The 26,876-nt window shown below is 40.6% G+C and overlaps 1 protein-coding gene across 14 annotated transcripts in view; it reads left to right on the plus strand.

The window, feature by feature from the left end:
* The window catches only part of NCOA2 (nuclear receptor coactivator 2), a 270,883-nt gene that overhangs the window by 158,510 nt on the left and 85,497 nt on the right, over positions 1–26,876 (plus strand). For 12 of the 14 annotated variants that reach the window (XM_057737096.1, XM_057737109.1, XM_057737101.1 and 9 more), the window contains 2 exons: positions 12,710–12,814; positions 15,456–15,628. In XM_057737096.1, the coding sequence (XP_057593079.1) occupies positions 12,729–12,814; positions 15,456–15,628 (259 nt within the window). In that variant the 5' untranslated portion in view covers positions 12,710–12,728. Of the gene's footprint in view, positions 1–4,371; positions 4,592–10,600; positions 10,656–12,709; positions 12,815–15,455; positions 15,629–26,876 lie in introns of those variants that run through there. The other 2 variants (XM_057737105.1, XM_057737106.1) reach the window with 2 other exon arrangements.

Genomic DNA, 26,876 nt, shown 5'->3' on the forward strand with positions numbered 1-26,876 from the left:
TCTGGATTTTGAAACATTGCCTTAAAACGAAACACCAAACTAAAATCATATGGCTGTGTTATATGTGAACATACATATATAATGTGTTGTGATTTCTCTGAGAGCTTAGTTTTCTCCACATCATCTAGCTTAACTGGAACCAAGGTTTGAATTTCAGCTTAATGAATTCTTTTTTTTTCCCCCTCAATACTGGGCAAAAGGAATATGATATAGTTATCTGTCTCTGAGGTGTCAAGCAATTATATTAATTTCTTTAAAATTTTCATTTCATGCTTATTACTTGCCAGTTATGGTTAAATAAGCAGCCTTATAGATCTTTATCCATAAGTGTAGGTTTTACAAAAATAATGATTCTTTACCCTCTCAGTGCAAACACATTTTTAGGACTAATTGAAAAAAAAGGTACAGAACAGACACATTCTGTTGTACACTAAGGGGAGTTTGTTTTAATCTTTTTAAGGTCTGTTCAAGACCACCCTTATCTAGTCCATTAAATTACTATTTGTAACATACTTTAAGCTCATTTGGGTTTAAATTTGTATTAACTACCCAAAGGGTAATTAGAAGCTCTATTCTTGAGTCCAGTTATTTTTTCAGTTCCCCTAAATGCGGTAACTCTCCATCTGGAGCTGGAAGGAGAAGAAAGCTCTCCCATTGACAGCTCTCCAGGATAAGGCTGCTGTTACAAAATCTATCAAATCGAGAGGGCTCCCCAACCCACCCCACCCCCATCCTGAGGTCAGAGAATTGGGCTCCAGTGTACAATCAGAATACTAACAATATGATTGTATTTCTACTGAGAGCTGTTTATGTGTCTAAGGTTTGAAACTTAAGCTGATGTACAAATCTCTCATAAACTAAAGTATGGTTGGTTTCAATGATTACCAAAAACCCAGTGTTTGGGAGAGAAGAAAATGGTTTAAGTAAGTGTTTTGGCTTATACATTCAGGTGCCAAGGTAATTTTTAAATTCTTTTCAAATAATAAATTCTTGTAAATAACTTTCTAAATTCTAGTAATGCTCAGTAAATCATTCTGTAGGTATGTGTTATTTGCAAATAAAAATGCTTAATTTGGCTTATTTTTCTAAGACCAAATTGGATTGGGGGACGGGGTAGGGGGAGTGGCTGTTGATCTAGAGCTGCCTGTTTCTAATTTTGGTGGCAACCATTGCCTCCCAGCAAGTCCTGTTTGGAGTTATTGTAACGACCTGACCAAAAGAAAGTTTGTCGGAATTTGTATGGTGAAAAAAATGAATCAGAGGTTCTCCTAGCAAACCAAGCTTTTCCTCCTTGCTCACTTTCCACTTCCGTGGAAGTAACTAGAGAAAGAGCATAAAAAAAGAGTATTCCAGAAAAAGACTTCTTCTACGGGAAACATAATTTAAACTGCCCCAAGGAGCTATGTAACTATGTACCGTTTTTCTTCTCTAACCACAGACTTTTCATTTGGGTCCTAAACGTTGTCCCTGGGACATGCTTTAAGGTTTTGCCCCTGCTTTGTGTTCCTGTTTGACTGGAGGTGAAGAATTCTCAGGAAAGCTTGGAGTTAAGTGAGTGTGAATGAGAAAAGCAAAGAGAGTGTCCCACGTGTCATCTGGGGTACCCAGAACTTGAAGTGGGGGGCAGCAGTGTGGGCCCAGCAGGCCCATCAGGAGAATGGGGGCAAGAGAATGCCCCGGACCCTCACTGGCAAAGAGGCAGCGAGTGATGCAGGAGGAAGAAGTGTTATCTTAATTGTATGTCCTGTGGGCCGGGGAACAAGTAGAAGGGAAACTTTAGTTCATCCTAGTGGGATCTCTGAGGCCTGCATAAAGAGGATGGCCTTCCAGCTGAACTTGAAAGAGATTTTCCTGAGGAAGAAGAGCGATTTGAGTAACCTTTACTGGAAGGCTCTTGTGATTTGGACCTTGTTCTTGCTTTAAGATTCGCATCTGTGGAAGAGAAAACATAAGAAAGTTCCAAAAGTTAAGACTAGGATATAGTAATGAGTCCAAAATGTCCGAGAGCCTCCATCTTTCTTGTTGAGAAGAACTTGGGGTAAATTTGGAGAAATATAATTTGGTTGTAAATTTCATTGCTGATACTTACTGGTAAAATGAGGTCCAATTTCTTCTTTCATTCACTTTAGGCATTTTTCTTGCCACTTACCATAGAGTTACTTTACCTCATTTTATGCAGTATTCTTCCTGAAAATAAGCATGTGAACAATTTGTATGTTTATAATTTACATTCCGGAGAGCTGGTTATTTTAAAAGAAGCTCTGGTTTGCTTGTTTTTTTTTTTTTCTTTTTCCCCCAGTGGCACAGCCAGGTCTCTCTCCTTCCCTCCCTCCCTCCCTCCTTCTCTCCCTCCCTCTTCCTTTCCTCCTTTCTGCCTTTTGGTGAACTCATCAAAATCTGATGCATGAATGAAAGGAAATTTTGAGAATACAAACATTAAATTATATCCACAGTGCTCACTGAAAAAATTTAACTGCTAATAATTTTGGTGAATTTTCTTCTAATTTTTTTCTCTAAATTAATTTTTTCTCTAACTGTAATTCACCATCAGCTTAGATTGTTTCATAAGCATTTACATGCTATTAAATCCAACCTATAATAATATCTTACATTTATTAAATAAGCCCTTACTAGGTGCCAATCATTGTTCTATGCTCTTTACATTTCATGCGCTCAACAAACTTATAAAAGTATGTATTATTATTTCTACAGTTTTAGAAATGGGGAGACTTAGGTCCAGGGAGGTTAATTAGCATAATTAGCACAGCTAATGTGTGGTATTCCAGGGATTCCAAACCTGAATTGACACCAGAGGATGCACCCTAGGCATTGCATTGTGCAGCTTTCCCTGAGTTTTGTTTCAATGGCTGCAGAATAAAGAAATTGTTACGGATCTCACAGTCCTTTTAGAACAGTGTCACTCTGTCAAGAGAGAGCTTTCCTGACCACCTTGGTAAATGGCCCTCCTCACCCCCATCTATTGACACGTTGTGCTGTATCCTAACCTCACCTCAGTGTTTGTTTTTTTTATAGCTCTGATCACTACCTGCTATGGTAAATGTTTATTTGTTTCACTGTTTCTCTGATGGACAAAGGACTCAGTCTGTTTTGTTCATTGCTGTATCCCCCAATACCTAGAACCATGCACAGCATGTCATACACATTCAGCTCCACTTATTGAAGGATTTCATGACCTCTGCCTTCAGGTTAGCTTTGCGTACATTCTGATTTTCACAATCAACTTCCTTTGGGGCTGATAGGCTGAAGACCCATGTGATCTGCATTTCCTCAGGAAATCATAAGAACGCCAGGCTCCGAGTGCCCCAGGCTGGTGGGCAACACAGAATACCCCAGACTTCTGCACAGCAAGGACGTGGCATGCCTGCTGGGAGTCAGCTTCTTGTCCAAACCGGTTTCTGCAAGTTGTGCTTGTTATTGAATCCCATAATTTTATTAAATATTGTGTAACTGATTAATCGTGAGTGTGAAGAGATACATATGTTTCTATAAAAACTAAGATGAATGCTTTGAAAAACTCAGTCAGATGGACCAAAATTGTTCCCAGATAGGTATATGCAAAGGATCTGTAAAAGACTGGGAAAAAATAAGGAAAATCTATTACCTCGTAAAGCATTTCTAAGAACTCTAAGTGTCTATGAGTTCTAGCTCTATTTTAAATAAACAGAAATTGGAACTAGTGGACAATGCCTTAATGACAGATCTGATTTATGCAAGAAAGACAATATGAAACCTCAGTGGAGACTGATACTCAAATGTATTATGTTTAAAGTTAAAATGAAATGATTTAAGTAGTAGGTATTTTCTATAATTGCTCTTGATAACTGCATTTTAAAATTAACCAATTACTACTTCTGATTCTGTAGGAAAAGAAGGCTTTTACTATTTTGAATGAAACAGCATTCTTGGTGTGTCAGAGAAAATTCCTAGCTGGTTTTATTATTTCAGTAACTTCATAGTAAATTCAGTAATAACAGTAATACTTCATTTTTCTTCAGGGAATAATTGCTTATGAGCTGAGGTAAGATTTCCTTTCTGCACAGAACATGAGCTTCAGCAGGACAGGGGCTTTTGTCTGTTTTGTTCCTGGCTCTCTCTCCATGTCTACAACAGTGCCTGGTGCATTAATTATTTATTGAATGGATAGAGGAATGATTCTAGACATTTTTTACAGTATTTTGCATTTTACAGTGATACTGCTATATTTTTAGCAAAAAGTACTTTTAAATTACATATTCAGTATTTATCAAATTAAATTAAAATATACTGCTTTCTACAGTTTACATATGTTTCTCTCTTCAGTGAAAGTATTAAAGAGTAGGAGCCTTAGTGCTCACGTTGCAGTGGTTACGAATTGAGGAGCTGTTTGGATTCACTTATGAGCTCTAAAACTTCCTAACGACGTGGCCTCGGTCAAGTTACTGTAGCTCTTCTGTGCCTCAGTTTCCTCATCTGTAAAGTGGTGATAATCATAGGTTGTTATGGGAACTGAAGGTGTAGCTCTGTGCAGAGTACCCCGAGGATGCTGCCGAGATGGTGAGCCCGCAGTAGAGGATGGCTGTTCTGATTACCCGTGAGTGTGACTCCTGACCTGTCATTTATTCTCTGCGCAACTTGAGCATATTACTTATGGAAACAGGTCAGAGAGGTTAGATAATCTGTAAGGAGTCGGGGGGGGGGGGTGTGTGTTAGAGAGAGAGAGTGGGTGTGGGTATACATGCAATATATAAAAAACATTAAAATGTGGGTTTTTAAACAAGAAAAGTGCTTAACTCTTAATAAGTGCTCAGTAAGTGTTAGCAAAGAAAAAAAGCAAACGATGTATTACACTATAGGAGAAGATTCTCATTTATTTATTTAAAAACATTTTACAACTAGAATAATAAAAAATACTTTTTACATAGGTACAGACTGTCCTGCCCCTGCCAAATTTCAGTAAGTTTTTTTCATAAATTAGGAAGGTTTTTTTTTTAAATCTCAAAGAAGTATTAAATGGGTTTCAGAATAAAGAAAGCGAATTGAGTTTTAATCAGGACAGGTTATGAAACTCGAACACAAGCACTACATTGTGGTTCTTAGTTTGATGACTTCTTTCCAGAATACCAAGCCTTCAGTGAAAACTGGCTTTCCAAGTATTAAATAAGGACTAAGTACACCCTGCTTGAAGGGGCGAGAAGTGCTTATATTATGCAAGGAATGCAGCTTCTTCCCCTGGTGTTTCCTCACCTGAGGCCTTGTTAAAACCTAGTCTTGCTATTCCTGGCTGTATTAGCCCCGGCTGACGTCGTGGGGTGTAGAAGCAGCCCAGTGACTGGCTATATTAAGGAACTTAGCCTGTGAGAATCCAGAAAGTGGAAACCATTTTATGCCACTGATGTCAGCCTAGACGTTGTCCCCCCGTTGGTAATGCCAGTTTGGAACAGCTCTCTGCTAGGGACGTATTCTGCACTGAATTTTGCTAAGATAAGGCTTTCAGAGAGGATTTTTCCTTCCTTAGGAGAGATGGAAATGATGGAAGTGTTACAGCAAAATATTTGTGTAACCAGTGCACATGAATTTAGCCATTTATTTGATTATTGCAGCATGTGTTAAAGAGCTGCTGCCGCCCATTTGCAGCCTAATGTGTTTATTACAGTCTTCCCAATGGCAACTTGAAGTGTCTTTCAGCTAAAAAATTCATGAGGATTATTGGCTTTCAGTCAGAAAATGGAATATGTCTTCTAGTTACTGTCTAATATACCACTTTAAGGCCATTATACAAAAGTAAATCTGAGAGCAGAGCATATTGAAAAGGAAGGAATTTTTAGCTTAAACATTTGTTTATACACAGTTATTACTGTTCCCGTGGCGTAAGAAACAGTCTAAGAGAAGGTAGGTGTTGAAGCCATTTTACTTGAAGAAGAAGAGCTGTAGTTGTAGCCTGTGGTATTTGCTTGAATCCTATGTCCAACCGGAAACTGTGTTAGTGTTTTATCTTTGAAAAATCACCTCTTCATAATAATAGTATGTGTTTGGTTTATTGCAGTTAATAAAAAAAAGTCAAGTGTACAGTAAGGTGCTCAACAGTAGTGAAGTTAAACTGAGAATTTGTTTCCGATAAGATGCCCTTTATTCTGGATTTCTATGAAGTGAGTCTCCTAAAACTTTGCAGCTTAACTGTTGTCACTGTGTGAATTAATGTGCAGTTGTATGAGTCTTACTCTGTAAATACAATCTGTAACGTGTGGGGTAAACTAAAATTTTATTGTATGAAAGGAAGAAACAAAATAATATGTAAAGATGAAGTTAAAAGTGTTTATGATCTAGTAAAAAGTAGTAACACTTTGGGGAAAATAATATACCGTTTTACTAACTAACATTTATTTTTGAACTGTTGACTAGCCTCTTCAATCACTGTGTTAATGCATTACTTGTTTTGCCAGTGGGAAGAAAATGTGGCTTTTCTGTGTGCTCTCATCCCTGCATTCAGCCAGATTCATAGCTCTGCTTATGTTGTATTTGCATGTGTGATGCTTTCTTTGTTTGCTTGTTTGGATGAATTAACAGTACATCCTTGCTTATAATCTGTATACTTACTACATGGAAGATTTTTTTTTAACTCTTGCCAAGAGTTGGGGTCTTGCCAAAATATTGTTTGCTTCGGCTAATTTTGTTTAGTTGACACTGTTTAGAAAGTGGTTTTTCCCCTCCCCTCTCTTCACCGCTGTATCATCTAACTGATGTCCAAGGATTGGCCCACTCCCCATTTTCTACCTTTCTCAGGCATCTGCATCCTAAAAACACATTGTGTATATTTTAACGTTAGATACTGTGTTTATTTAGACTTATAAGAGTCTGACCCAGAAATTTTGCTTCTGTGAAATAAAAGGACCCTGCTGGAACACAGTACTCTGAGGGAGAAATTGTTTCCAATTTAGAATGAACAAATGTTTTTACTTGTGATAAAGAAATAATGCATGCATATAACTTTTGAGGCGGACTTCTGAGCCATGGAGGGCTCCAAGAGATTATCCTTTCATAATCATTTTTAGAATAGAAATGGAAACGTGCTTAAGTGAAGGTGTATGTACACTTTTAATATTACTTGAGTATTTCTTAGTCTTGCAAAGTTTATGAAGAATCAGACCACAGATTACACAACAGTGTCACCTGTCTCTTGTAAAGAGAGTTCTGAACGAGCCTAGAAGGCCTTGAAAGGTATAGAAGCCTTTCTGTTTTCATATCAGGAGCTGGATGATTTATCAGGCAGTTCCTGCTCACATAGGTGTTGATAAGAAAAGTTGTTTCAACAACTTTGTATGTCAGTTCATTATAAATTTCATCTCAAAGTAAGAAATTTCAGAGCAGGCCTAACTTAAAAAAAAATATTTCTTGAAACTGGCAATAGAGATCTGATATTTGATCACTTATGTTTGGATTTCAGCAACAGTATTATCCTTATTTATTCTTTAACTGAATTTGTTGAGCATATAATAAATCTGACAGTTTTACAGGCCTTGTTTGGAAGATGGCCAGCGCTGATAAAAGATAAAATGCACATTATCGTTTACATGAATTCTGGATGATTAGCTAGTTTTAATGGCATGAGGCTGTATTGTGAGCAGCAGCTTTGTTACCTTGTAAGTTGAGCTGATGAATTTTGTGCAAGGAGAGGGCATTTTTTAGCGGTATTGAGGCTTAACATTTTATTTTGCTTTCTGTCATAATGCTGAGGATTTCACTGGCATTGTTTACACATGGACCAGCCCAGAATGTTACTTTAAGAAAATCAAACATCAGTTCTTGTGGCTGTAAATCTTTCCTCTACTGTCTAGTTTGTACAAGTTGATATCAGAGGATGTAAGGGAGGATGTGCTGTCAGAGTGAAAGCAGGGCTATTGTTTGGTTCTAGATAACAAGAATGGACCCATTGAAACTTCTTTTCCAGTCTTGTTCTTTCACCACCCCACCCCCCAGCATCTGGTAGATACTGGCTTGTTCTCAGTGACTGTAATTTCCCATCAAGTATGACCCAGGAGTTTACTTTTGTCTTTTTCAGTTTTTGTGATTTACATTGAACACTTCAGAATTCAGAGTGAAATGCTCAAGAACGTTAATTTCATGTGCATGTTGAAAACATGCAGACCTTTTAAGAAACTATCAGTTTAGACCTCACTAAATGAAATGTCTAAACCTTCAATGCTGCCCCTCAGTATTCTCCATCTCCTTCCTTTTCATTGGAAGTTAATATTTAACTATGATCTACAAAAATCCATTAAAACTCATCTATCTTTACAGTTTATTTTTTAAAATTAATTTTTATTGGAGTATAGTTGATTTACAATGTTGTATTGGTTTAAGGTATACAGCTGAGTGAATCAGTTATACATATATCCACCTTTTTTTCAATTCTTTTTCCATATAGTCATTACAGAGTATTGAGTAGAGTTCCCTGTGCTATACAGTAGGTCCTTATTAGTTATCTATTCTATATATAGTAGTGTGTATACTGCAATCCCAATCTCCCAGTTTATTTTCTTTTCGATGAGTTTTCTGTGTGTACTTTGGTTCTGTCTGTCTCTGGTTTTTATCTGTGTTACTTGGGTGGGAAGAAAATGGACTCCCCTAGGCACCTAACCTCCCCCCCCCCCCCCCCCCCACACACACACACACACTCTGACGTGAAATACTAGCACTTGCTGCCAGCTGAGCCTCCACAGGGCATTAAGAACATCAGTTAGAGCAGTCTAGGTTAGAGCACCTCTTCTCTTTGAGCACCTCCCCAATGAGATTCCTGCTATTTGTTTGGTTCATCCACTGAGGAGCAGAGCGTACGTCCACGTGTCTGCTGCGGAATTAAATTGACTTCTGGCCCCGTGGCAGGCAGGAGAAAGACATGCAGGAGCCATCCACGGTCTGTCACCACCTTCCCCACGCTCCTCCTCTCCCTGCTCCAGCACTAAATTCACTCCCCCCACTCCCCATCTGAGAGTCTGTGTTTTGTTTTGTTTTTTTTTCCTGTTAGTTGAGCAGTGATTCAGACGGGCATCCCCAGCCTCATGGCTGCAGCTGGCAAAGGGCATCTACCTGTCCTCAACTTGGCCCTTTCTTTTCCTTCCCTTTGGTGGTTAAAGGTTGGTTGGCAATGTGTCCTGGGCATGCGTAGCCCAGGAAATTTGCTCAGAAAAGAGCACATACAGGGCAGACGCAGAAAAATAAGCATGAATGTTTGAAAAGCTGAAATTTTTTATGTTTTTGAGAAAGTGTGTTTAAGGTACCATCACACAATAATAAAAGGGCAAAGTTGGCATTTAAATAACTTCAAGAGAAAAATAATGATGTTTTAAAGCTACAAATGGAGCCAGCCTTGGAAAGATACAAGTAAAACATAAACAGTCTGCTCAAATGGTTTTACTGAGCTTGGACCAGAACCCGGGCACCCCTGGCTTCGCACCTCGCTTCCAGCCAGTCCTTGTTGAAATGCACCAGTGCTGTCCCTTCATGCAGAGTTACAGTTATGTGATATATATTTTGGGAGAAGTAAAAGTAGATGATGCTAATGTTAAACCCCAAACTGAGTATATATGACTTTAAGTAAAACAGTCATTTATTTTAATTGTCTGTTGAAAAGCTCTCCGATCTTTCTGATATTATTCAATACTATGCTTTTTAATACTGGGGGGGGGCAGGGGGCCATTTTTATCAACAAACTTATCACATATACCTACTATATAGGGTATTTTGTTACAGATCGAGAGCTATATATATAATTTTTAATTTATTTTATTGGCTGTGTTGGGTCTTTTTTTTTTTTTTTTTTTTTTTTTGCTGTGCCTGGGCTTTCTTTTAGTTGCGGTGAGTGGGGGCTACTCTTCGTTGTGGTGCGTGGGCTCCTCATTGCCGTGGCTTCTCTTGTTGCAGAGGACGGGCTCTAGGCATGTGGGCTTCAGTAGTTGCAGCACATGGGCCCAGTAGTTGTGGCTCACGGGCTCTAAAGCACAGGCTCAATAGTTGTGACGCACGGGCTTAGTTGCTCCATGGCATGGGGGATCTTCCTGGGGCAGGGCTCGAACCCGTGTTGTCTGCATTGGCAGGCAGATTCTTAACCACTGCGCCACCTAGGAAGCCCTCAAGGGCTATATTTTGATGATAAAATTTTACTTAAAATTTTTTGATTTATAGAAAGGTGCTTCCAGGGTGAAAATCCCCTAGGTCATTTGTTGAGAGCCCACTCTGGTTAGATGAGTCTTTTTTTTTTTTTTAACATGCTCATGAGTGGAAGCCATGGAAATTGCAATTCCAAGAGAATATTGAAAGTGAATGTTCATAAGGTATCATCAGAGAAGGTGTTGGGGTTTTTGCTTCACCCTCTGTCCTTTTATACCCGCTGCAATGCCCTTGTAACTCACATGCCTACCACACAGCCCTGCTCAGGCCCTGCTCGCTCCCTGCCAGCCAAGTGTTCTTTCTTGGATCGCACAGTGCAGAGCACACCTGTTTTACCCTATTGGCGTTTTTCCTGTGTAAATTCCTACATAAAGCTCTCTGTCATCTCTTGTTTTCTTCTAGAGAGAGAGACCCCTTCTCGTGGTCCTCACATGCTGAGCCTGACTCAGGGGGCAGGCAGGCGGTCTTTGAATGAATAAAGGACTATTTAGGTGAGGGGGAATGAGTGGAGGGCGGGGACCAGGCAGTCCAGACCTTGCTGCTTCTCCCACGTGACCCATGACTCCATGCTTAGAGGAAGAATAGCTGTTTGGATGCGGCCACCCCTTGCCATAACTTTGTATTCAAGAGTATAGTGTGTAAGCCTGTGTGTCAGCCCCACTTCTGCCCTTTGCTGATTCGCATAACAGCCTTGTGCTCTAGATGCTAATGATTATCCCCATTTTATAGAAGAGGTAATCGAGGCACGGGAGGTAACTTCTTAAGTTACCTCCCAAAGTAATCGAATGGTGGAGCCTGGATATGTGTCCTGGCTTCTTTGCGCTCTTGCCTCTCAGTCTGTTTTTTGCTGATTAAATTGTATCTGTAAATTGCTCCGTGTGGAGTAAATGCTAAATGAACAGTAACTAAATACAGATTATACTTGTCAGCCCAAACTCGTGAGTGCGGCACAGGACCTTGGGAGTAGTTACATTGCTCCCAGCACCGGGAAGCTCAGGCATTAGCTTTCAGGGTTGTCCCCTCCTGATGTGACCTCTTGAATAGAATGTAATTGGTGCCGCCTCCCTCAACTGATACAGTGTCTCTTCATCCTCCTTACACGTGATTCCTGAAAAAAAGTTTAACTCCTCTTCCGCCTTGGATCAGAGCTGAGGCCAGAAGAAATGAGTGTAGTGAGCCCGAGCGCCCAGATCCCAGCTCGGGGAGCGCCGGGCAGTCGGAAGGGTTATGTGACCGTGCTGCCACCATCGGTCCTGGGCGGTGTGCTCTTTCCGTCCACCTCCCTCTTTGTCCTTACTCTCGAAGAACCTGTTACTCTCTGGCATCTTTTGTAAGTTCTTGACCTTCTACTGACTCGCACGTCCTTCTGATTTTTCCAATCTGGAAAGGATGAAAAGCCACTGCAGGAAATGAGGGAGGACGAAGGAGGTTTTCGAAGTCTGGGGGACAGAAGGCAGGGGGAAACGGTGTGGAATTGGAACTCTAGGAGAGACATGTAAATGCTGACTCAGACTTTTGGGGCTGTTGTTTTTCTTTTGCTGAGCAGTTAGTTGCTAAGCACCTTGAGTAATGACCATCTTCCACTTCCTCAAAATCTTTGCTAGTCCTTTTGCTTAGTTCTTTTGGAACTTAAACCTCTGTCACTCTTGTTATTTGCATATTTAAATATTGTTTTGATGGAGCTCATGATGACGGATGTGAACACACTGATTCTCTTATTATACGTCCTTTTATTTTCTTAGGGAAAGGAACTCAGAGAGCAGGGGCCAGTAATTGGCCTCCTCCATTAGGGTCAGTAATGGTCCTGATGTTTTGAGTGCATCTTCAGACCTTGGATGACAGCAGCTGGAGTCAGCTGAGGGAGGGAGGGTCAGGGGCGGCAGGATGTGAGAGGAAGCCACTACTCAGGGAGGGAACTGCCAGGAGAGAGGGCCCTGAGGAGGGAGCAGTGAGCAGCTACTGCATGAGAGGAAGGCCCGGGAGACCCCGGGGAGGCAGGAAGAGCCTCTGTTGGAGGGGTATTGCTCTCCAGGACAAGGGTGTCAGAACACCTTGGTCGGATTTGGAAACATTCCACTTGGTGGCGAGGTACTGCCTCTTCCCCGGGGCTGTTCCTCACAGGTGAGTGATCGCAGCACAGACTTGACATTGGCCAACCCCAAGCAGAGACTGGGAGGAGCCCCTTACAGCACCCACGTGGTGCACGATCACTCCTGAAACTGTAGGCTGGCAGCAGAAATGCAAGGCTAGCAGATAGTATATAGTTCAGGGTGCTGTTGAAATACAACTCCTCTTCAAAGAGTGGGCCCATTGAGGTAGGCGTGTTTGTGTTTTAGTTGTTAACCTTTACATTTGCTTAACTTAAGCACAGTTACAACAAAAAATTATACATGCCTTTTCACAGGGAATTGTACATGCACACAGATCAAAACAACGTGTTCATTACTGTTGTCAACTTTCTGATTGAAGTCAAAAAGCTTTTTTGATTGTTGGTAAAGTGATCATCAGTCCCCTTCACTTGTTTTCTCCTTGTTTTCTGTTTCAGTTGCTGATATGTGTTCAAGATGAGTGGGATGGGAGAAAATACCTCTGACCCACCCAGGGCAGAGACAAGAAAGCGCAAGGAATGTCCTGACCAGCTTGGACCCAGGTTAGATTCTCGCTGAGAACACAGCCAGTATTGCCCATGAAAGCCACGCGCGTGAGCTTTGGTATTTCATCGCATTGATTTCACACCTGATTCAGATGCTCCTTGGTTTTTCTCCTTAACTGTCAAGCCTTTGGATGTGTATTATTTAGCTTTCATTTTAGATACGCTAATCGGTTACAGATTTTATTCTTCTTTACAAGAAGAGGAAAGCTACATCCTTCTTCTGGGTCCCCTGTGTACTTTGCCTCTTGAAACCAATTTACTCTATATAATCTTGAATTTTTCACATTTTTACTCCTGTTTGCTTTTAGAATGTCATAAAGACAAGAGATCCCATAGTAAAGAAGTTTTGCTGTTATATTCTATACTGGCTTGCCTGCCTGCCTGCTTCCCTTCCTCCCTCCCTCCCTCCTTTCCTTCCTCCCGCCTTTCTTTCTTTCTTTTGAAATAAAACGTTAAATCCCCTTGCTTTTGAGTTGGTGACAAAAACTGTGGTTCTTCCGTGAATAAAACAAATAATTTTAAAACAAGTTCCATGTCATCTATTATCGGTGGAAGTATGACTTGTTATAAGCTCCATGCGGGGTAAATTAGCAGTATCTGTTAAAATTATAAATGCATACTCTCTTTGAACTAGCAGTTCCATTTCTAGGAATTTTCCGACAATATACTTTGGCACGTGCAAAATGACGTATGCATAAGGTCGCCCATTTCAGCCTTGATTATAAGCACAAAAGATTAGGAGAAACCTAAATGTTTGTAGGGAACTATTTAAATAGCTGTGACAAATGGACACAATACAGCTCTGAAAAAGAATGAGGACACTCTTTATGGATTGATATTTAACAGTCTGTTAAGAATATTGTTACAGAGAAACAGCAAGATTCGGAAAATGTTTATGGAGTCTTACCATTTGTATAGAAAAGGAAGAAAATAAGAATCTATATATTGTTTTAGGAATTAGGAGATACAAGAGTTGTTACCCATTTGAGGAGATGAGGGCTAGGCAAACAGGGAACAGATAGAAGAGAGACTTTACTCTTTTGATGATTTAAATCATGTAAATGCTTTTAAAAGTTAAACAGCCACCTCTCTTCAGTGGCCAGTAGATGAGGAACAGTAGGGAAGAGGACTAGGAGAAGAAGGAGAAAGAAGAGAAAGCCATTCCCCATTCACCGTCCAGTTGCCAAGCAAAACAAGCCGATTAAATGGCCACCGTCTGCACAGCAGCCCCAGCCCCCTGCTTGTGAGTGCAGCCTCTAGAGTCCCTGGTCCTTCCTGGCCCGCCTCAGCCTTCTGTCTCTCAAACTGCTTTCAGGGCCCGGAGGTCCTGGCCGAGGAGGCCGGCTAGTAAGTGGAACGGAGCCTCTTCTCTCCCCAGTGCTCTGCGGGTTCTGGGGTGAGCGCCGCTCCCGCCTCCCCGTGCTGCCCACGGGTCCTTGTAGCGCAGCCCCCTCTTCTCACCCGTGTGTCGTTTAGTTGGTATCTTGGGGAGGGGTGGGGCGGAGTAGAGGGATCCAGAATAGGAACTTAGCCCTTCTGCACATGGCAGCCACTGCCCCCCTTTCCCTTGAAGCCAGGAGTGAAGATGAGACTTAACAAAATCCAGTTCTGGTCGCTGCTCTACCCGTCACTCACTGGGGGATCTTGGACAACTCATGCAACCACTATAATGTGGAGAAATTGTGTTCTGTCTTAGGGTTATTAGTACATGAAAATAAAGCTAGTATTTAGAGGCAAACGTGAATGTCTACTACAAATTACAAGATTTCATAAATTGGTACTACATGCAAATAATTATATACTACGAATACAGAGAGCTGCTACATTAAACAACTTGCTTTTCTTATTTATTGTATTGCTTGAATGTCATCCAGTGGACCCTCCCGTACTTGAGAAAAAAATTGTACGCTGTAATTATCAGAGGGAACTTTTGAGTTTGCTATTTCATCAAATTCAGATGAGATCTTGCCAATTTTTTTTCCCTTCCCTTCCATTAACGTCTTAAAACTTAAGTCGAGCTTGGACTGTTTGTTTACATTTTGCATGTCATTCAGCTTGGACAGTTAACAAAGACCCTGGGTCAGTTTCACTTTTGTTTCTAGCTGTACTGTGGTTTTTAACATTATCTTGAAAGGCCATTAGGTTTGATTATTAACATCCTAAAGAAGTCTATGAAATTATAAAGACCCATTTTCATCATTTTGCTGTGCTTTATCAAAATCATTTAAGTTTATTCCCATTTTAATTAGGTTAACTTCCCTTTGTTTTTATTAATCTTAAATAAATATTTGCAAGCGTGAGCTCCCTTATGTTTCTAAAACTCTATTTATTCAACAATAAATTTGATCCCTGTTTGTACCAAGCGTTGCATTAAAGCGCTGTGGTGAGCTAACCATCCTGTCCTTGTCACTGTGGAGCTTACGGTCCGGTGGGAGACATTAAACACATTGAACAGATGATCACACAAGTAAATATGTAATTACCAACTGGGGTAAGTTTGATTTAAAAAAAAAACATGCAACATTTAGGGCAGTTTCCGGGTTTCTTCACCCAGCGTATTCCATGTTTCTATAAGTAACTTTCTGTTTGCTCTCTTTGTGTTAGAACTTGTTTAACATGCTTATCTTTCTCATAATAGCCCCAAGAGGAGCACTGAGAAACGTAACCGTGAACAGGAAAATAAATACATTGAAGAACTTGCAGAGCTGATTTTTGCTAATTTTAACGATATCGACAACTTTAACTTCAAACCTGACAAATGTGCAATCTTAAAAGAAACTGTGAAGCAAATTCGTCAGATCAAAGAACAAGGTAAGAGGGCAGTGAATATTTTGGAGAGTTTAGTTGGTTTCTGTGTTTCCATGTGTGAGAAATCCCTTCAGAGTCCCTTTAATCCATTTCTTAGGCTTAAATTATTAATGAGACAATGATGTCACAGTGCAAGATGAATGCAGGTATCACTTGCAGTGGTTTATAAATAGGCTTGATATAAAATTCAACAATTCCCTAAAGACGGAGGGGGCCAAGGGGGGGCAGGGTGATGTAACTTTTCATCTAGTAGAGCTCAATTAGGTGCCCACTGGTTCTCCTCCCAGCCTTGGAATTTTCATAGCTTACCCAGCAAGTGACTGTTACAATTTGCAAGTGAGGAGCCAACCGAGGATGGAAACCAGAGTAAGGAAGTGAACCACCTCCTGTTTCAGCTCGTCAGCACATTTAAGTCTGAGCCTCAACTGGCCACGCCACTAAATTAGAGTTTCATATCCTGAATGACAAGAGATTTGAAAGGCTCAACCTCTAGACAGAATTCTTTTGTGAAGTTGAAACACAGAACGTGACAGCTTTCTTCCTGGGGTTTTCTTTTCTTATCTTTTCTTTCTTTCTTTTTTTTTTTTTTCCCTGAGATCATTTTCTGCCTCTCTTCTTTGATATTTTTGACTACAGAAAAAAATTTAAGGAAATAATATTTTAAAAATCACATTGGACTTTGTAGTGCCAAAAAAATCTGTATCAGGCAAGTACAAACAGCGTCTTGGTGCCCAGGGCCAATGTATGCTCTTGAAGTCTTCATACACTGCTCTCCTTCGGGGCCAGGGAGATTATTATCTCCTGTAATCTGTTTCTGAATGCATCGTCTTAGCATTCTTATTGTTTTTTTATCTGCCTTTTATATAACATTTAAAAGAGACAAATTTTAGAAAAATAATGTCTTTGTTTCTATAGCTATGTGAGCCTGCTCCCCTCTGTCATAAGATCCTAGCTACCTATTTGCATATTTTCATCATAGCATTTTCCATTTTCATACAGATGATATTGAGCTAAGTTTTATTTATTTATTTTTTTAATATTTATTTGGCTATATCTGGTCTTAATTGTGGCATGTGGGATGTTTGTCACGGCGCGTGGACTTCTCTCTAGTTGCGGCGCTCGGGGTCTAGAGCGTGCAGCCTCAGTAGTTGTGGTGTGCAGGCTCTCTAGTTGTGGCATGCAGGCTTAGTTGCCCTATGGCATGTGGAATCTTAGTTCCCTGACCAGGGACTGAACCCATGTCCCCTGCGTTGGAAGGCGGATTCTTAACCACTGGACCACCCAGGAAGTCCCTGAGCTAAGTTTTATATAAAACAATTTTACAAGTGTAGTTCTGTCCTCTGAGAAGTGAAACATATACACATAGCGCCCATAATGCAGTTTCTAATACCAGCCTGCTCTGAAAATTAGTATTTCCTAGTTTCTCCATCAGAATTGTATCATCGTAACATTCAGGTTTCACGGAGTTTCTGCTCTCTGCCTGCCTCAGTGGCCTCCATCTCTTTCCTCTTCCTTCTGTTCCTTTTGAGATTCACCAGTTATCAGCAACTCAGTTTATTCTCAGTTTGGTATCAGCAAATGGATAAAATCACATTCCTAAAATCTTTAGGAGAAATAACTGGTTCAAGGTTACAGTGCTTGGAAGTTGCTGCATGCCTAGGTGCTGCTATCATTGCAGTGGAGAAGTCATGAAGCTTCTTGTTTCACATTTCTGAGGATTTCAAATGATTCGATTTTGTCAGCATCACATGTTAGGTAGAACTTTCCCACTTGAAAATGTTATATGTGTATGTATTTTACTATCAAAGTCTTGTGCAAGGTTTTACAGTTTTGCAAAACCTTGGTAATTCCCTCCTTCAAACCTTAAAGTATGTGATGATGTGTCACACTGGGACTCTGCCATACTTGCACTTTGCAGGTGATCATAAGTCCACGTGCCACAACCACCCAAGAAGTGGCAACAATAAACACCCTGTCACGTCTCACTCTCATAATAACGTTCCCTTTAATTTGAAAAGTAATGTGTTTTGAAAAGGGAAGCGGAAGTTAAAACCCAAATGAAAAAGTACAAGTATACTTTTAACTTCCTGACCAATCTACTGTTTTAAGAATGTTGCTTGCTTAATAAATTGTTTTTTAGAAGGAGCAGGGACCTTAGGATCAAATTGGACGGTAAGCGAGGTATGAATCCTGGTTCTGTCTCTTACAAGCTTTCGAACCTGGGCAAATTATTTTCTCTCTCTGCAACTCGGTTTCCTCATATAGAATTTACCCACCACAACATCTAGGTTGCACGGTCGTTGAAGAAATTAGGAGCCATGTACATACTCTTGGCAAGTACTTGTCACAGTGTTTAGTACGTATTTGGTAAATATCTTTCCCACATTCAGCAAAAAGGCACCTTTTTTCTTTACCTATGCTCAGATCTTCATACAGTGAGCTCTTCCTTCAGATTGAAAGCAGAGGAAGAAAAGGTGGGGAAATGGTTGCGAATATGGTCCCCTGCAGGGTCATTTGAAGAAAGTCACGTTTATCTGAGGCCAGAGGGCTCAGCGTAGCTTCTGCATCCACCAACAGCTCTGTGCGGCCACCTTGATTCCTCTCAGCAGCTGGCAGCCAGCTAAGGTTCAGGAGCAACACATGGGTCAGGTCAGAACCCTTCCTTCTCCCTCTGCGTGTGTCCACCCACCCAGCTATCAGTCAACGTAAATAGAATCCAGCCATCATCTTCACACGTGTGGTTATCATCCAAATGTAGTTTGTCTTGCAGTCGTGTGTAGCAGCCTGAGTAAAATCCTGACTGTCCTAAAGAGTTAAGCTGGGTCACGTGAGGTGCACACTAAAGGCTACCCAGTCAGGAAAGCGTGCTCCTGTGAAAGGAACCCACCAGGGTCCAAAGCGCAGGCAGCTCGGCCAGGCAGGATGAGCTCTTTCACGCAGGACTGCTCGATCGTCAGCTGCTCCTCATGCTTCCATAGGCTTAGGAACAAAGGCAGAGGGTGAAGGATGTTTTTAAATGGCCTGAAGGATGGGGTTTTGGAGGGGGCGGTTACCAGCTATCTAAGTAATGAAGCCTCCCTTGTCTGTAGCACTTTCTGAGACCTGTGTTTGGTAGACACTAGCTCTCCAAGAGCATCACACAGCTGTGGACCTTGTAGCAGCAAACCAAGTGCACACAGAGTCTGCACTTCAGCCATGACACCAGCTTTTTGATACTGAAGTGGGATGTTTCTTCCTGTGTGGTGTGATGCCAGTAAATGTTAAAAACTTCTGGCTTCTGTGACTTACAAGCAATAGTCATAGTCCCTTTTCCCTAACTGAGAAGACTAATATTGCTTCTATTTAACAGAAGAATAATAAGTAATATGAAAAATACAAATGACTTAATTTTGGATTAATGGGTCTGATTTCACACTCCTTAGCTAGAAACTTAAATTTAAAAATTTCTATGGAAAATACATGGTGATTCCTGTGCTCTTAAAAAATAAAATTGAAGCATAAAATGACCAAAACATGAGGGGAATTTTAATAATTAATACATTTCTGCTGTCCTCTTTAAGGTAATATCTCCTCTATTACCCCACCGTAGCCTTTATGAAGAACACTTTATGTTCTTTTTTCTAAAGTAATAATCTAAATTGAATTGTATTATTTGGAAAACATTTGTCACTTCATTTAAAGCCACTTTAGTGCAGTATATTTGAATATAGGGTATATTTATCAGTCAGTGGAGAACTGGTTTCACCCTTTGATTATTTTTCTGAACGTGAATAGCAATAGGAATGAAAAGGTATATTTCAGAAATTCACACTGGAACAGGCTAGATTCAGGTGGGCAGGTTCCTTGTTGAATCAGGCAACCTAAAAGATTATTCTGGTTTCTCATTGTGATTATTCTAATGATTTTAGTTTTGACTGTAGTGCCAGTATGAGAACATTCGGATTACGGATTGCTTCATACATGTAAATTTCCCCTATAATTGAGCATAGCAACAAAAAGTAAGTATTTTAAGAGAGGGTGAGGGGCAGTGGTGTGCTGGAGTAAATTGGTACCCACTGGCTAGATCCAATTGTTAAATTTCAAGAGTTTTATAAGCCAGTTGATAAGCATAGCCATTATTAAAAATTGTTCAGACTTACAGTTAAATTATATTTAAAAACACAAAGGTAAGGAAGACTAAAACTCACCATTTCCTAATTATTGTGCTGCATTTTACTGTTATCCAGCTCTAGAGGCTCTTTGTGTCTTGTGTCTATGTGATAGAAATACTAGGTCATGGTGGTTACTGCAAATCTCTAATCAACATCTAATAGTTTAACATTAAATAGACATTACATGCACACATAAAAAATATTGCCCACTTCAGCAAAAAAGTCACTTAGAAATTGACAATTGAATTTCTACATTCAAAATCTTCACCATGTATTTTCATTATTTCACTTTTGTCTTATTTCATTAACTTAAATGAAAATTTCAAGTAACATTCATGTCAGAACTATACTCTTTCATCAGTTGTAATCATAAGTTAGCTACAAGACATGAGTTTGGCAGAAATCAACATTCTGTTTTAATCAATGGGCTCTATGGAATTTACAATAAAGGATGTTGTATATTTTATTATTGTACGTAAATTATATTCTCCACATCCTTTGTACTAGTAAAATTTGTAAGAAACATTTTGGTGCTTACTATTTTTTCCCCCAAGGAGCTGGTTTTTAAGCATTTCACAGTACCACTGGTGGGCATAGGCGTGGGCAGGTTGAATTGTAAACATAGGTGCATCAAATTCATAAACTCATTATTTAAAAATTCAAGGAAATAACGGTGGAAACAACCTAATTCTAGCACATAAAAGTAAAACGTTGAGCCCGTTCAAATTGTATTTTTCCTTCCAGTTTTTTTTTACCCCCATGTTAAATACATGAAGTTCTTGTGATGGAAATTCAATTATTCAACGCTGAAACCTAGGTGTGAACTAATAGCTATCACCAAGCAGAGTAAGCAGAAGAGCTCCGATATCAGATCCTTTCCAGGGGGGTAGAATATCTGTAAATCAGGCTTTGGGGCAGTGCTTCCAGGCACTGTGTGTGTTCCATGTGATGAAACCTTTGGGTGATGGCAGAGTTTCCCATTGCCCTGGAAAGGGTAGACGAGTGAACTCAGCATCTCTTGGGCTCGCCCTCGTAGATGCTGTCATACTGAAGTCATTGTCTTGGATTGCCAGTCAAGTATTTATGACAGTACTCACTCTTTTTTTTTGGAGGGGTGGGGGGGACCTTTACTGAGATACAGTTAACATACAGCAAACTGCATGTATTCAGAGCGTACAGTTTGGTATCCCAATCTCCGAATTCATTCCGCCCCAACCCTCCCTGCTTTCCCCATTTGGTGTCCATGTGTTTGTTCTCTCCATCTCTGTCTCTGTTTCCGCCTTGCAAACAGGTTGATTTGTACCATTTTTCTATACTCCACATATATGTGTTAATATACGGTATTTGTTTTTCTCTTTCTGATTCACTGCACTCTGTATGACAGTCTCTAGGTCCATCCATGTCTCTTAAGAATGTCCCAGTTTCATTGCTTTTTACAGCTGAGTAATATTCCATTGTATATATGTACCACATCTTCTTTATCCATTCATCTGTCGATGGACATTTAGGTTGCTTCCATATCCTGGCTATTGTAAATAGCGCTGCAATGAACATTGGAGTGCATGTGTCTTTTTGAATGATGGTGTTCTCTGGGTATATGCCCAGCAGTGGGATTGCTGGGTCGTATGGTAACTCTATTTTTAGTTTTGCAAGGAACCTCCATACTGATCTCCATAGTGGCTGTATCAATTTACATTCCCACCAACAGTGCAAGAGCGTTCCCTTTTCTCCACATCCTCTCCAGCATTTACTGTTTGCAGACTTTCTGATGATTCCCATTCTAACTGGTGTGAGGTGATACCTCATTGTAGTTTTGATTTGCATTTCTCTAATAATTAGTAATGTTGAGCAGCTTTTCATGTGCCTCTTGGCCATGTGTATGTCTCCTTTGGAGAAATGCCTATTTAGGTCTTCTGCCCATTTTTTGATTGGGTTGTTTGTTGTTTTGATATTGAGCTGCATGAACTGTTTATATATTTTGGAGATTAGTCCTTTGTCTGTTGATTCATTTGCAAATATTGTCTCCCATTCTGAGGGTTGTCTTTTCGTCTTGCTTATAGTTTCCTTTGCTGTGCAGAAGCTTTTACGTTTTATTAGGTCCCACTTATTTATTTTTGTTTTTATTTCCATTATTCTAGGGGGTGGATCAAAAAAGATCTTGCTGTTATTTACGTCAAAGAGTGTTCTTCCTATGTTTTCCTCCAGGAGTTTTATAGTGTCTGGCCTTACATTTAGGTCTCTAATCCATTTTGAGTTTATTTTTGTGTATGGTGTTAGGGAGTGTTCTCTCATTCTTTTACATGCAGCTGTCCAGTTTTCCCAGCACCACTTATTGAAGAGGCTGTCTTTTCTCCATTGTATATCCTTGCCTCCTTTGTCATAGATTAGTTGACCATAGTTTATCTCTGGGCTTTCTATCCTGTCCCATTGATCTATATTTCTGTTTTTGTGCCAGTACCATACTGTCTTGATCACTGTAGCCTTGTAGTATAGCCTGAAGTCAGGAAGCCTGATTCCACCAACTCCATCTTTCCTTCTCAAGATTGCTTGGGCTATTCGGGGTCTTTTGTGTTTCCATACAAATCGTAAAATTTCTTGTTCTAGTTCTGTGAAAAATGCCATTGATAATTTGATAGGGATTGCATTGACTCTGTAAATTGCTTTGGGTAGTATAGTCATTTTCACAATATTGATTCTTCCGATCCAAGAACATGGTATGTCCCTCCATCTGTTTGTGTCGTCTTTGATTTCTTTCATTAGTGTATGACAGTACTAACTCTTGATCAGCTGGAGAATGAAAGGAGACCAATGACATATGTATTCTAAGTTTAAAAAAAAAAGTGGCCCTTTATACACTACATGCAGTTTTTTTTTGTTGTTTTTGCACTTAAAAACATACATTTAAAAAATAAATAAATGCAGAGTTATTTGTTTAAAGTGCAGAATATTTTAAAAATCTGAAATTTGTGTTTACTGGAAGAATTCTTATTGACTTATCAATGGGGTGTGGCAAAATAATTTATTAGGATTTGTTGTAACATTGTTTCAGAAACTCCTCCTAGTTTCAATTTCAGCTGTCAATTTTTTTTATCCTGTTTCTTCTAAAGGTGTTGATGATGGTTAAATGGACAGAGTCAGCCAGCCAGATGTAAAAGCAGGCCAACAGAGTAGACTGTGTAATAGCTGTGTGAGCACCAAACCCAGTTGGCAGAATATGTTAATCAATATAATGAGCTCACTTAGAGTGTGAGGTTTATTTAAAATCAGATGAACTTAGTCTCTGCCTTCCCCTCTGTAGGACAGGGTCTGAATTTCCTGGCACCTCTGGGCCTTTACTTCCTAATCTGTAAAAAGGAGATGATAGGTCCGCTACACATGGCTCTGCTGAATACTGTGTTCAGTGTGTTTATAAAGGGCTTAAATCTAGTGCTTGGCAGGTAAAAAGACTTACTCAGCAGTAGTTATAACTCTTCTTACCATGGTTTCTGACATCTGGACATAGAGTCCTCATACAAATGAATCTGGGCTTTCCTTCTAAGGACTCAATATTGATAAGGAAGCAAGTCGTTTTTAAATGTTTTCTCCATTATGGTTTTAAGCCTTAATATCCGGACAATGTTGATTCTTTTTATTTTAATACAGAAATAAGTAAACAGAGCTATCAGAACTATCCATTCAGAGACAGACCTCAGAAATGTAGTGCTTGGGGAGTTCCCTGGCGTGGCGGTCCAGTGGTTAGAACTCAGTGCTTTCACTGCCAGAGCCTGGGTTCAGTCCCTGGTCGGGTAACTGAGATCCCGCAAGCCACGTGGGGTGGCCAAAAAAAAAAAATGCGCTTGTTGTGACCCTGTCCGCACCCCAGCCCCTGCTCTGTTGCCCCTGGTGCACCCTGTAGGCTCCTCCCTTACCTGTTACCTGAGTGACATTTTCAAGAATCTTGCTTTAAGCAGAACCAAAGAGGGAAAGAGTCGTGGCAGTTTTCATTTCATCTTTATTTACTTCAACACAGGAACAAATCCGGCCCTAGCTTACTCTTGAAGATTTGAAACTGTTACAGGGTTCCGTGCATCTAGAAATAAAGCAAATTTTATTCCTTTGTTTGAGACTATCACCTGTAATCAGCAGTATAGCCTTCATATTGCAGTTTTCAATGAAGATAGAATATTTTTCCACTGATATGCATACAGTTCGCTTTCATACTTTCATGTGGATAAATGACTTATAGTATTAATGACATCCTTAAAATTAGTGAGCAGGGTGGAGTTCTTGCTTCCAAAGTTCCTCCTAGGAGCTCCTTGGTTTGAGTTGTTTTGTTTTGTTTTCCCCTAAATATATGGATTTGTTTTGTATTTAACAGCTTTCAGATGAAGAGAATTTAAATAATTTAATGTGCCCTAATACTTTAGCATTTTAACAATTTATGACATGAGCTCTCATTTCAAGACTTAAACTACTTCCACGCGCTAATAGAAGATAGGCATCCCTTGTCTTCTTGCTCACCATGTACTGTTAGGAAAAGAAAGTCTGACACCCTGCTGTCTGTATTGATTTCATTCGAGAGCAAACATTCATTCCGTAAAATTTGTACTGAGTAAATACTGTATGCAGGGCACAGTGTGCATTCGCTAAGGGAGAATCCAGCAGTCAATAAGTACTTGGTTCTTTTCCTTGGAGCTTTCACTCGTTTGGAGGGAAATCAGCTTGTACACAAGCAGCTGTGGAACACTGAGGGACAGTGGGAGTAAGTGTGCTCACTGATGTTGGTAGAGGCTTCAAGAGGACAATAAAGTTGACGTGGGCCTTGCTGTACATGTAAGATGTAATAGATGAGAGAGTGGGGGTTGGGGGAGGGAGAGAGGCATTCCAGCAGGAGGCAGAGGAACCTGAGCAAAGGCACAGGAGCCCTCTATGGCACCTGGCATGTGCGAAAGCGGACTGTTTGGCTACGGTAAGGTGTAGTAAGGTGGATTGAAGCATTTAGTTGGATTTGAGGCTGGAAAGGGCAGGTCAGAGCCAGATGGAACAATTAGCACAGGACCTGAAGCAATTTTAGAATTTGGAGAAGGTGACATAAAATGAGAAACTCCTAACCATCTCCAGCAGAATTCACTTGACATCACCTACTGTGGTCTCCAGACTCTAGAGATACCCTTTACTAGGAAGGGGAAACTTTTTTTTTTAATGCTGCTGATTCCAGGGGTTGGGGAATGGAAGGCACATAACTAATGAAACAAGAAGAAGAAGAAAAATCTAAGTGAAAACATGCTAGAGAACTATAAAATGTCTCATTCATCTGTAACAAGAAACAATAAATATTTTATTTAAAAAGCCTTTCAAGAATTCCCTGACTGTCCAGTGGTTAGGACTCACTAAGATCCCGCAAGCCGCGCCACCAAAAAACAAAACAAGCAAACAAAAAATGCCTTTTATTTCTTTTTATAACTTGCTGAGAGGATTTAGAAGGAGCAGGAGGAAGTAAAGGGGGAAAATGACAGAAAGGCAGTAAGAGAGACTCACAGAAACCAACAGAGAGCCTGGCAGATAGAGAAGGATGGTAAACACACTCAGAAGCACACACGTGCAAGTTCAAACGCAAAGGTGCAGACATTTTTAATATAAAATTTTATAGTTTCTTATGGATTGTCACCAATGACTTAGAAGCACAGTGTCGTTTGGCAACTGTGGGCTCTTAGGTAAGGGCCGTTGGGCTGAGCCCCACCCCCATGTCAGCCCGCTGCTGACTGGTCCACGGGAGGTGCACAGGATGCCGCTGTCCCTGCCTCTGGTACCACTGGGGTAGGGAATGGCTGTACCTCCCACTGTGCCCAAAGGAGCGGTACGGGCCTTTCCTCTGCGAGAATCGGATGAAGATACTTGAGGAAACCCCCCTGAAGGGACGCCAGGTTGATCCTCCTGCCCCAATTTCACTGATCCTTCTGCCAGGAGGCTTTGGACAAAGTCCAAAAGAGGAACCTCACCGCAGCATCCAGGTCCCTCTGTGATCTGTTCCCAGTCGTGCCATACTCTTCCCTTGCTCCACCCCACAAACCCCCTGAACTTGCATCCTCTCCTCCACAACTCACGCTGGCACGACCCACGCACACGTTTCCTGGCCTCCGTGCCTCCTGCCTGGAGTACTTCTCGTTTCCGTCAGCTGGTTGACCACTACCCACCTTCAGTAGGCCACTGGGGTAGAGCAGGTTTGTAGGGCACAGCGAGAAGGAACCTAGGCTGGATGAGGACAGAACATCCAATGGCAGGGGCCCTTCACCAGCAGCCCACGTGTGCGCGATCTGGCCAGTGCTGTGTCCCTGTCCCATTTCTTCAGTACGGCTCCCCGAGGACTGCTCCCTAGAAGCCTTACTTGCGAACAGAACAGAAAGTGTGTTTCTGCTTTTGTGTCATTCGTACTCTTGCCTCCCTTTTGGAGTGCCTCCCTTCCCCTGTTTCTGTCTATTTCCACTAGAGTCCTACTGGCCCATCTCAAATGCTGCTTTTTTAACAAAGGACTTCCTAATTCCCAACCGATATAGACTCATCTCCTTTGAATCTCCTATCATGTCTTGTGCTGGCTAATCTTACTCTGATGAGGTTTTTTGTGGGCTTTTCTTTTTCTTCCCAAATTGAATGACAGACTCCTCAATGGCACAGATTGTATCTAAGGCGTCACTCACACTTGCCACAGTGCTAAGCACAGTGTCTTATATAAAAAAAATATCTGGCACATCTTTCTGATGCCAGCCTTTATCTAGCCTTGTATAAGGGCTCTGTATTGGGGGCAAAGCGCTCCCTAAATTAAAGAACTTGAAATTTTTATTCTGACATTTGGGTGAGTATATTCTCTTCCTTGTACAAGGATGATAAATTACATCCTTGCTTGTGACAGTATTTATGATATTTTAGTTTGCGTCCTTAAATTGTGCTTGTGTCTTATAGAAAATTTGGGTGGTGAACTTATAACTTTCATAGACTTTGGTAAGTTTAGCTCCTTAAGAGAAGATAAGGTTGACAAATCCACATAGCTTGTCAACTAGAGTATATTTTGAAATCCTGAGGGGGCAGCGAGTTTTTTCATACGTTTTTATAATTATTTTTATTGT

This window comes from Hippopotamus amphibius, chromosome 5 (genome assembly GCF_030028045.1).
Source record: "Hippopotamus amphibius kiboko isolate mHipAmp2 chromosome 5, mHipAmp2.hap2, whole genome shotgun sequence".
In the NCBI taxonomy this organism is placed as follows: Eukaryota; Metazoa; Chordata; class Mammalia; order Artiodactyla; family Hippopotamidae; genus Hippopotamus; species Hippopotamus amphibius.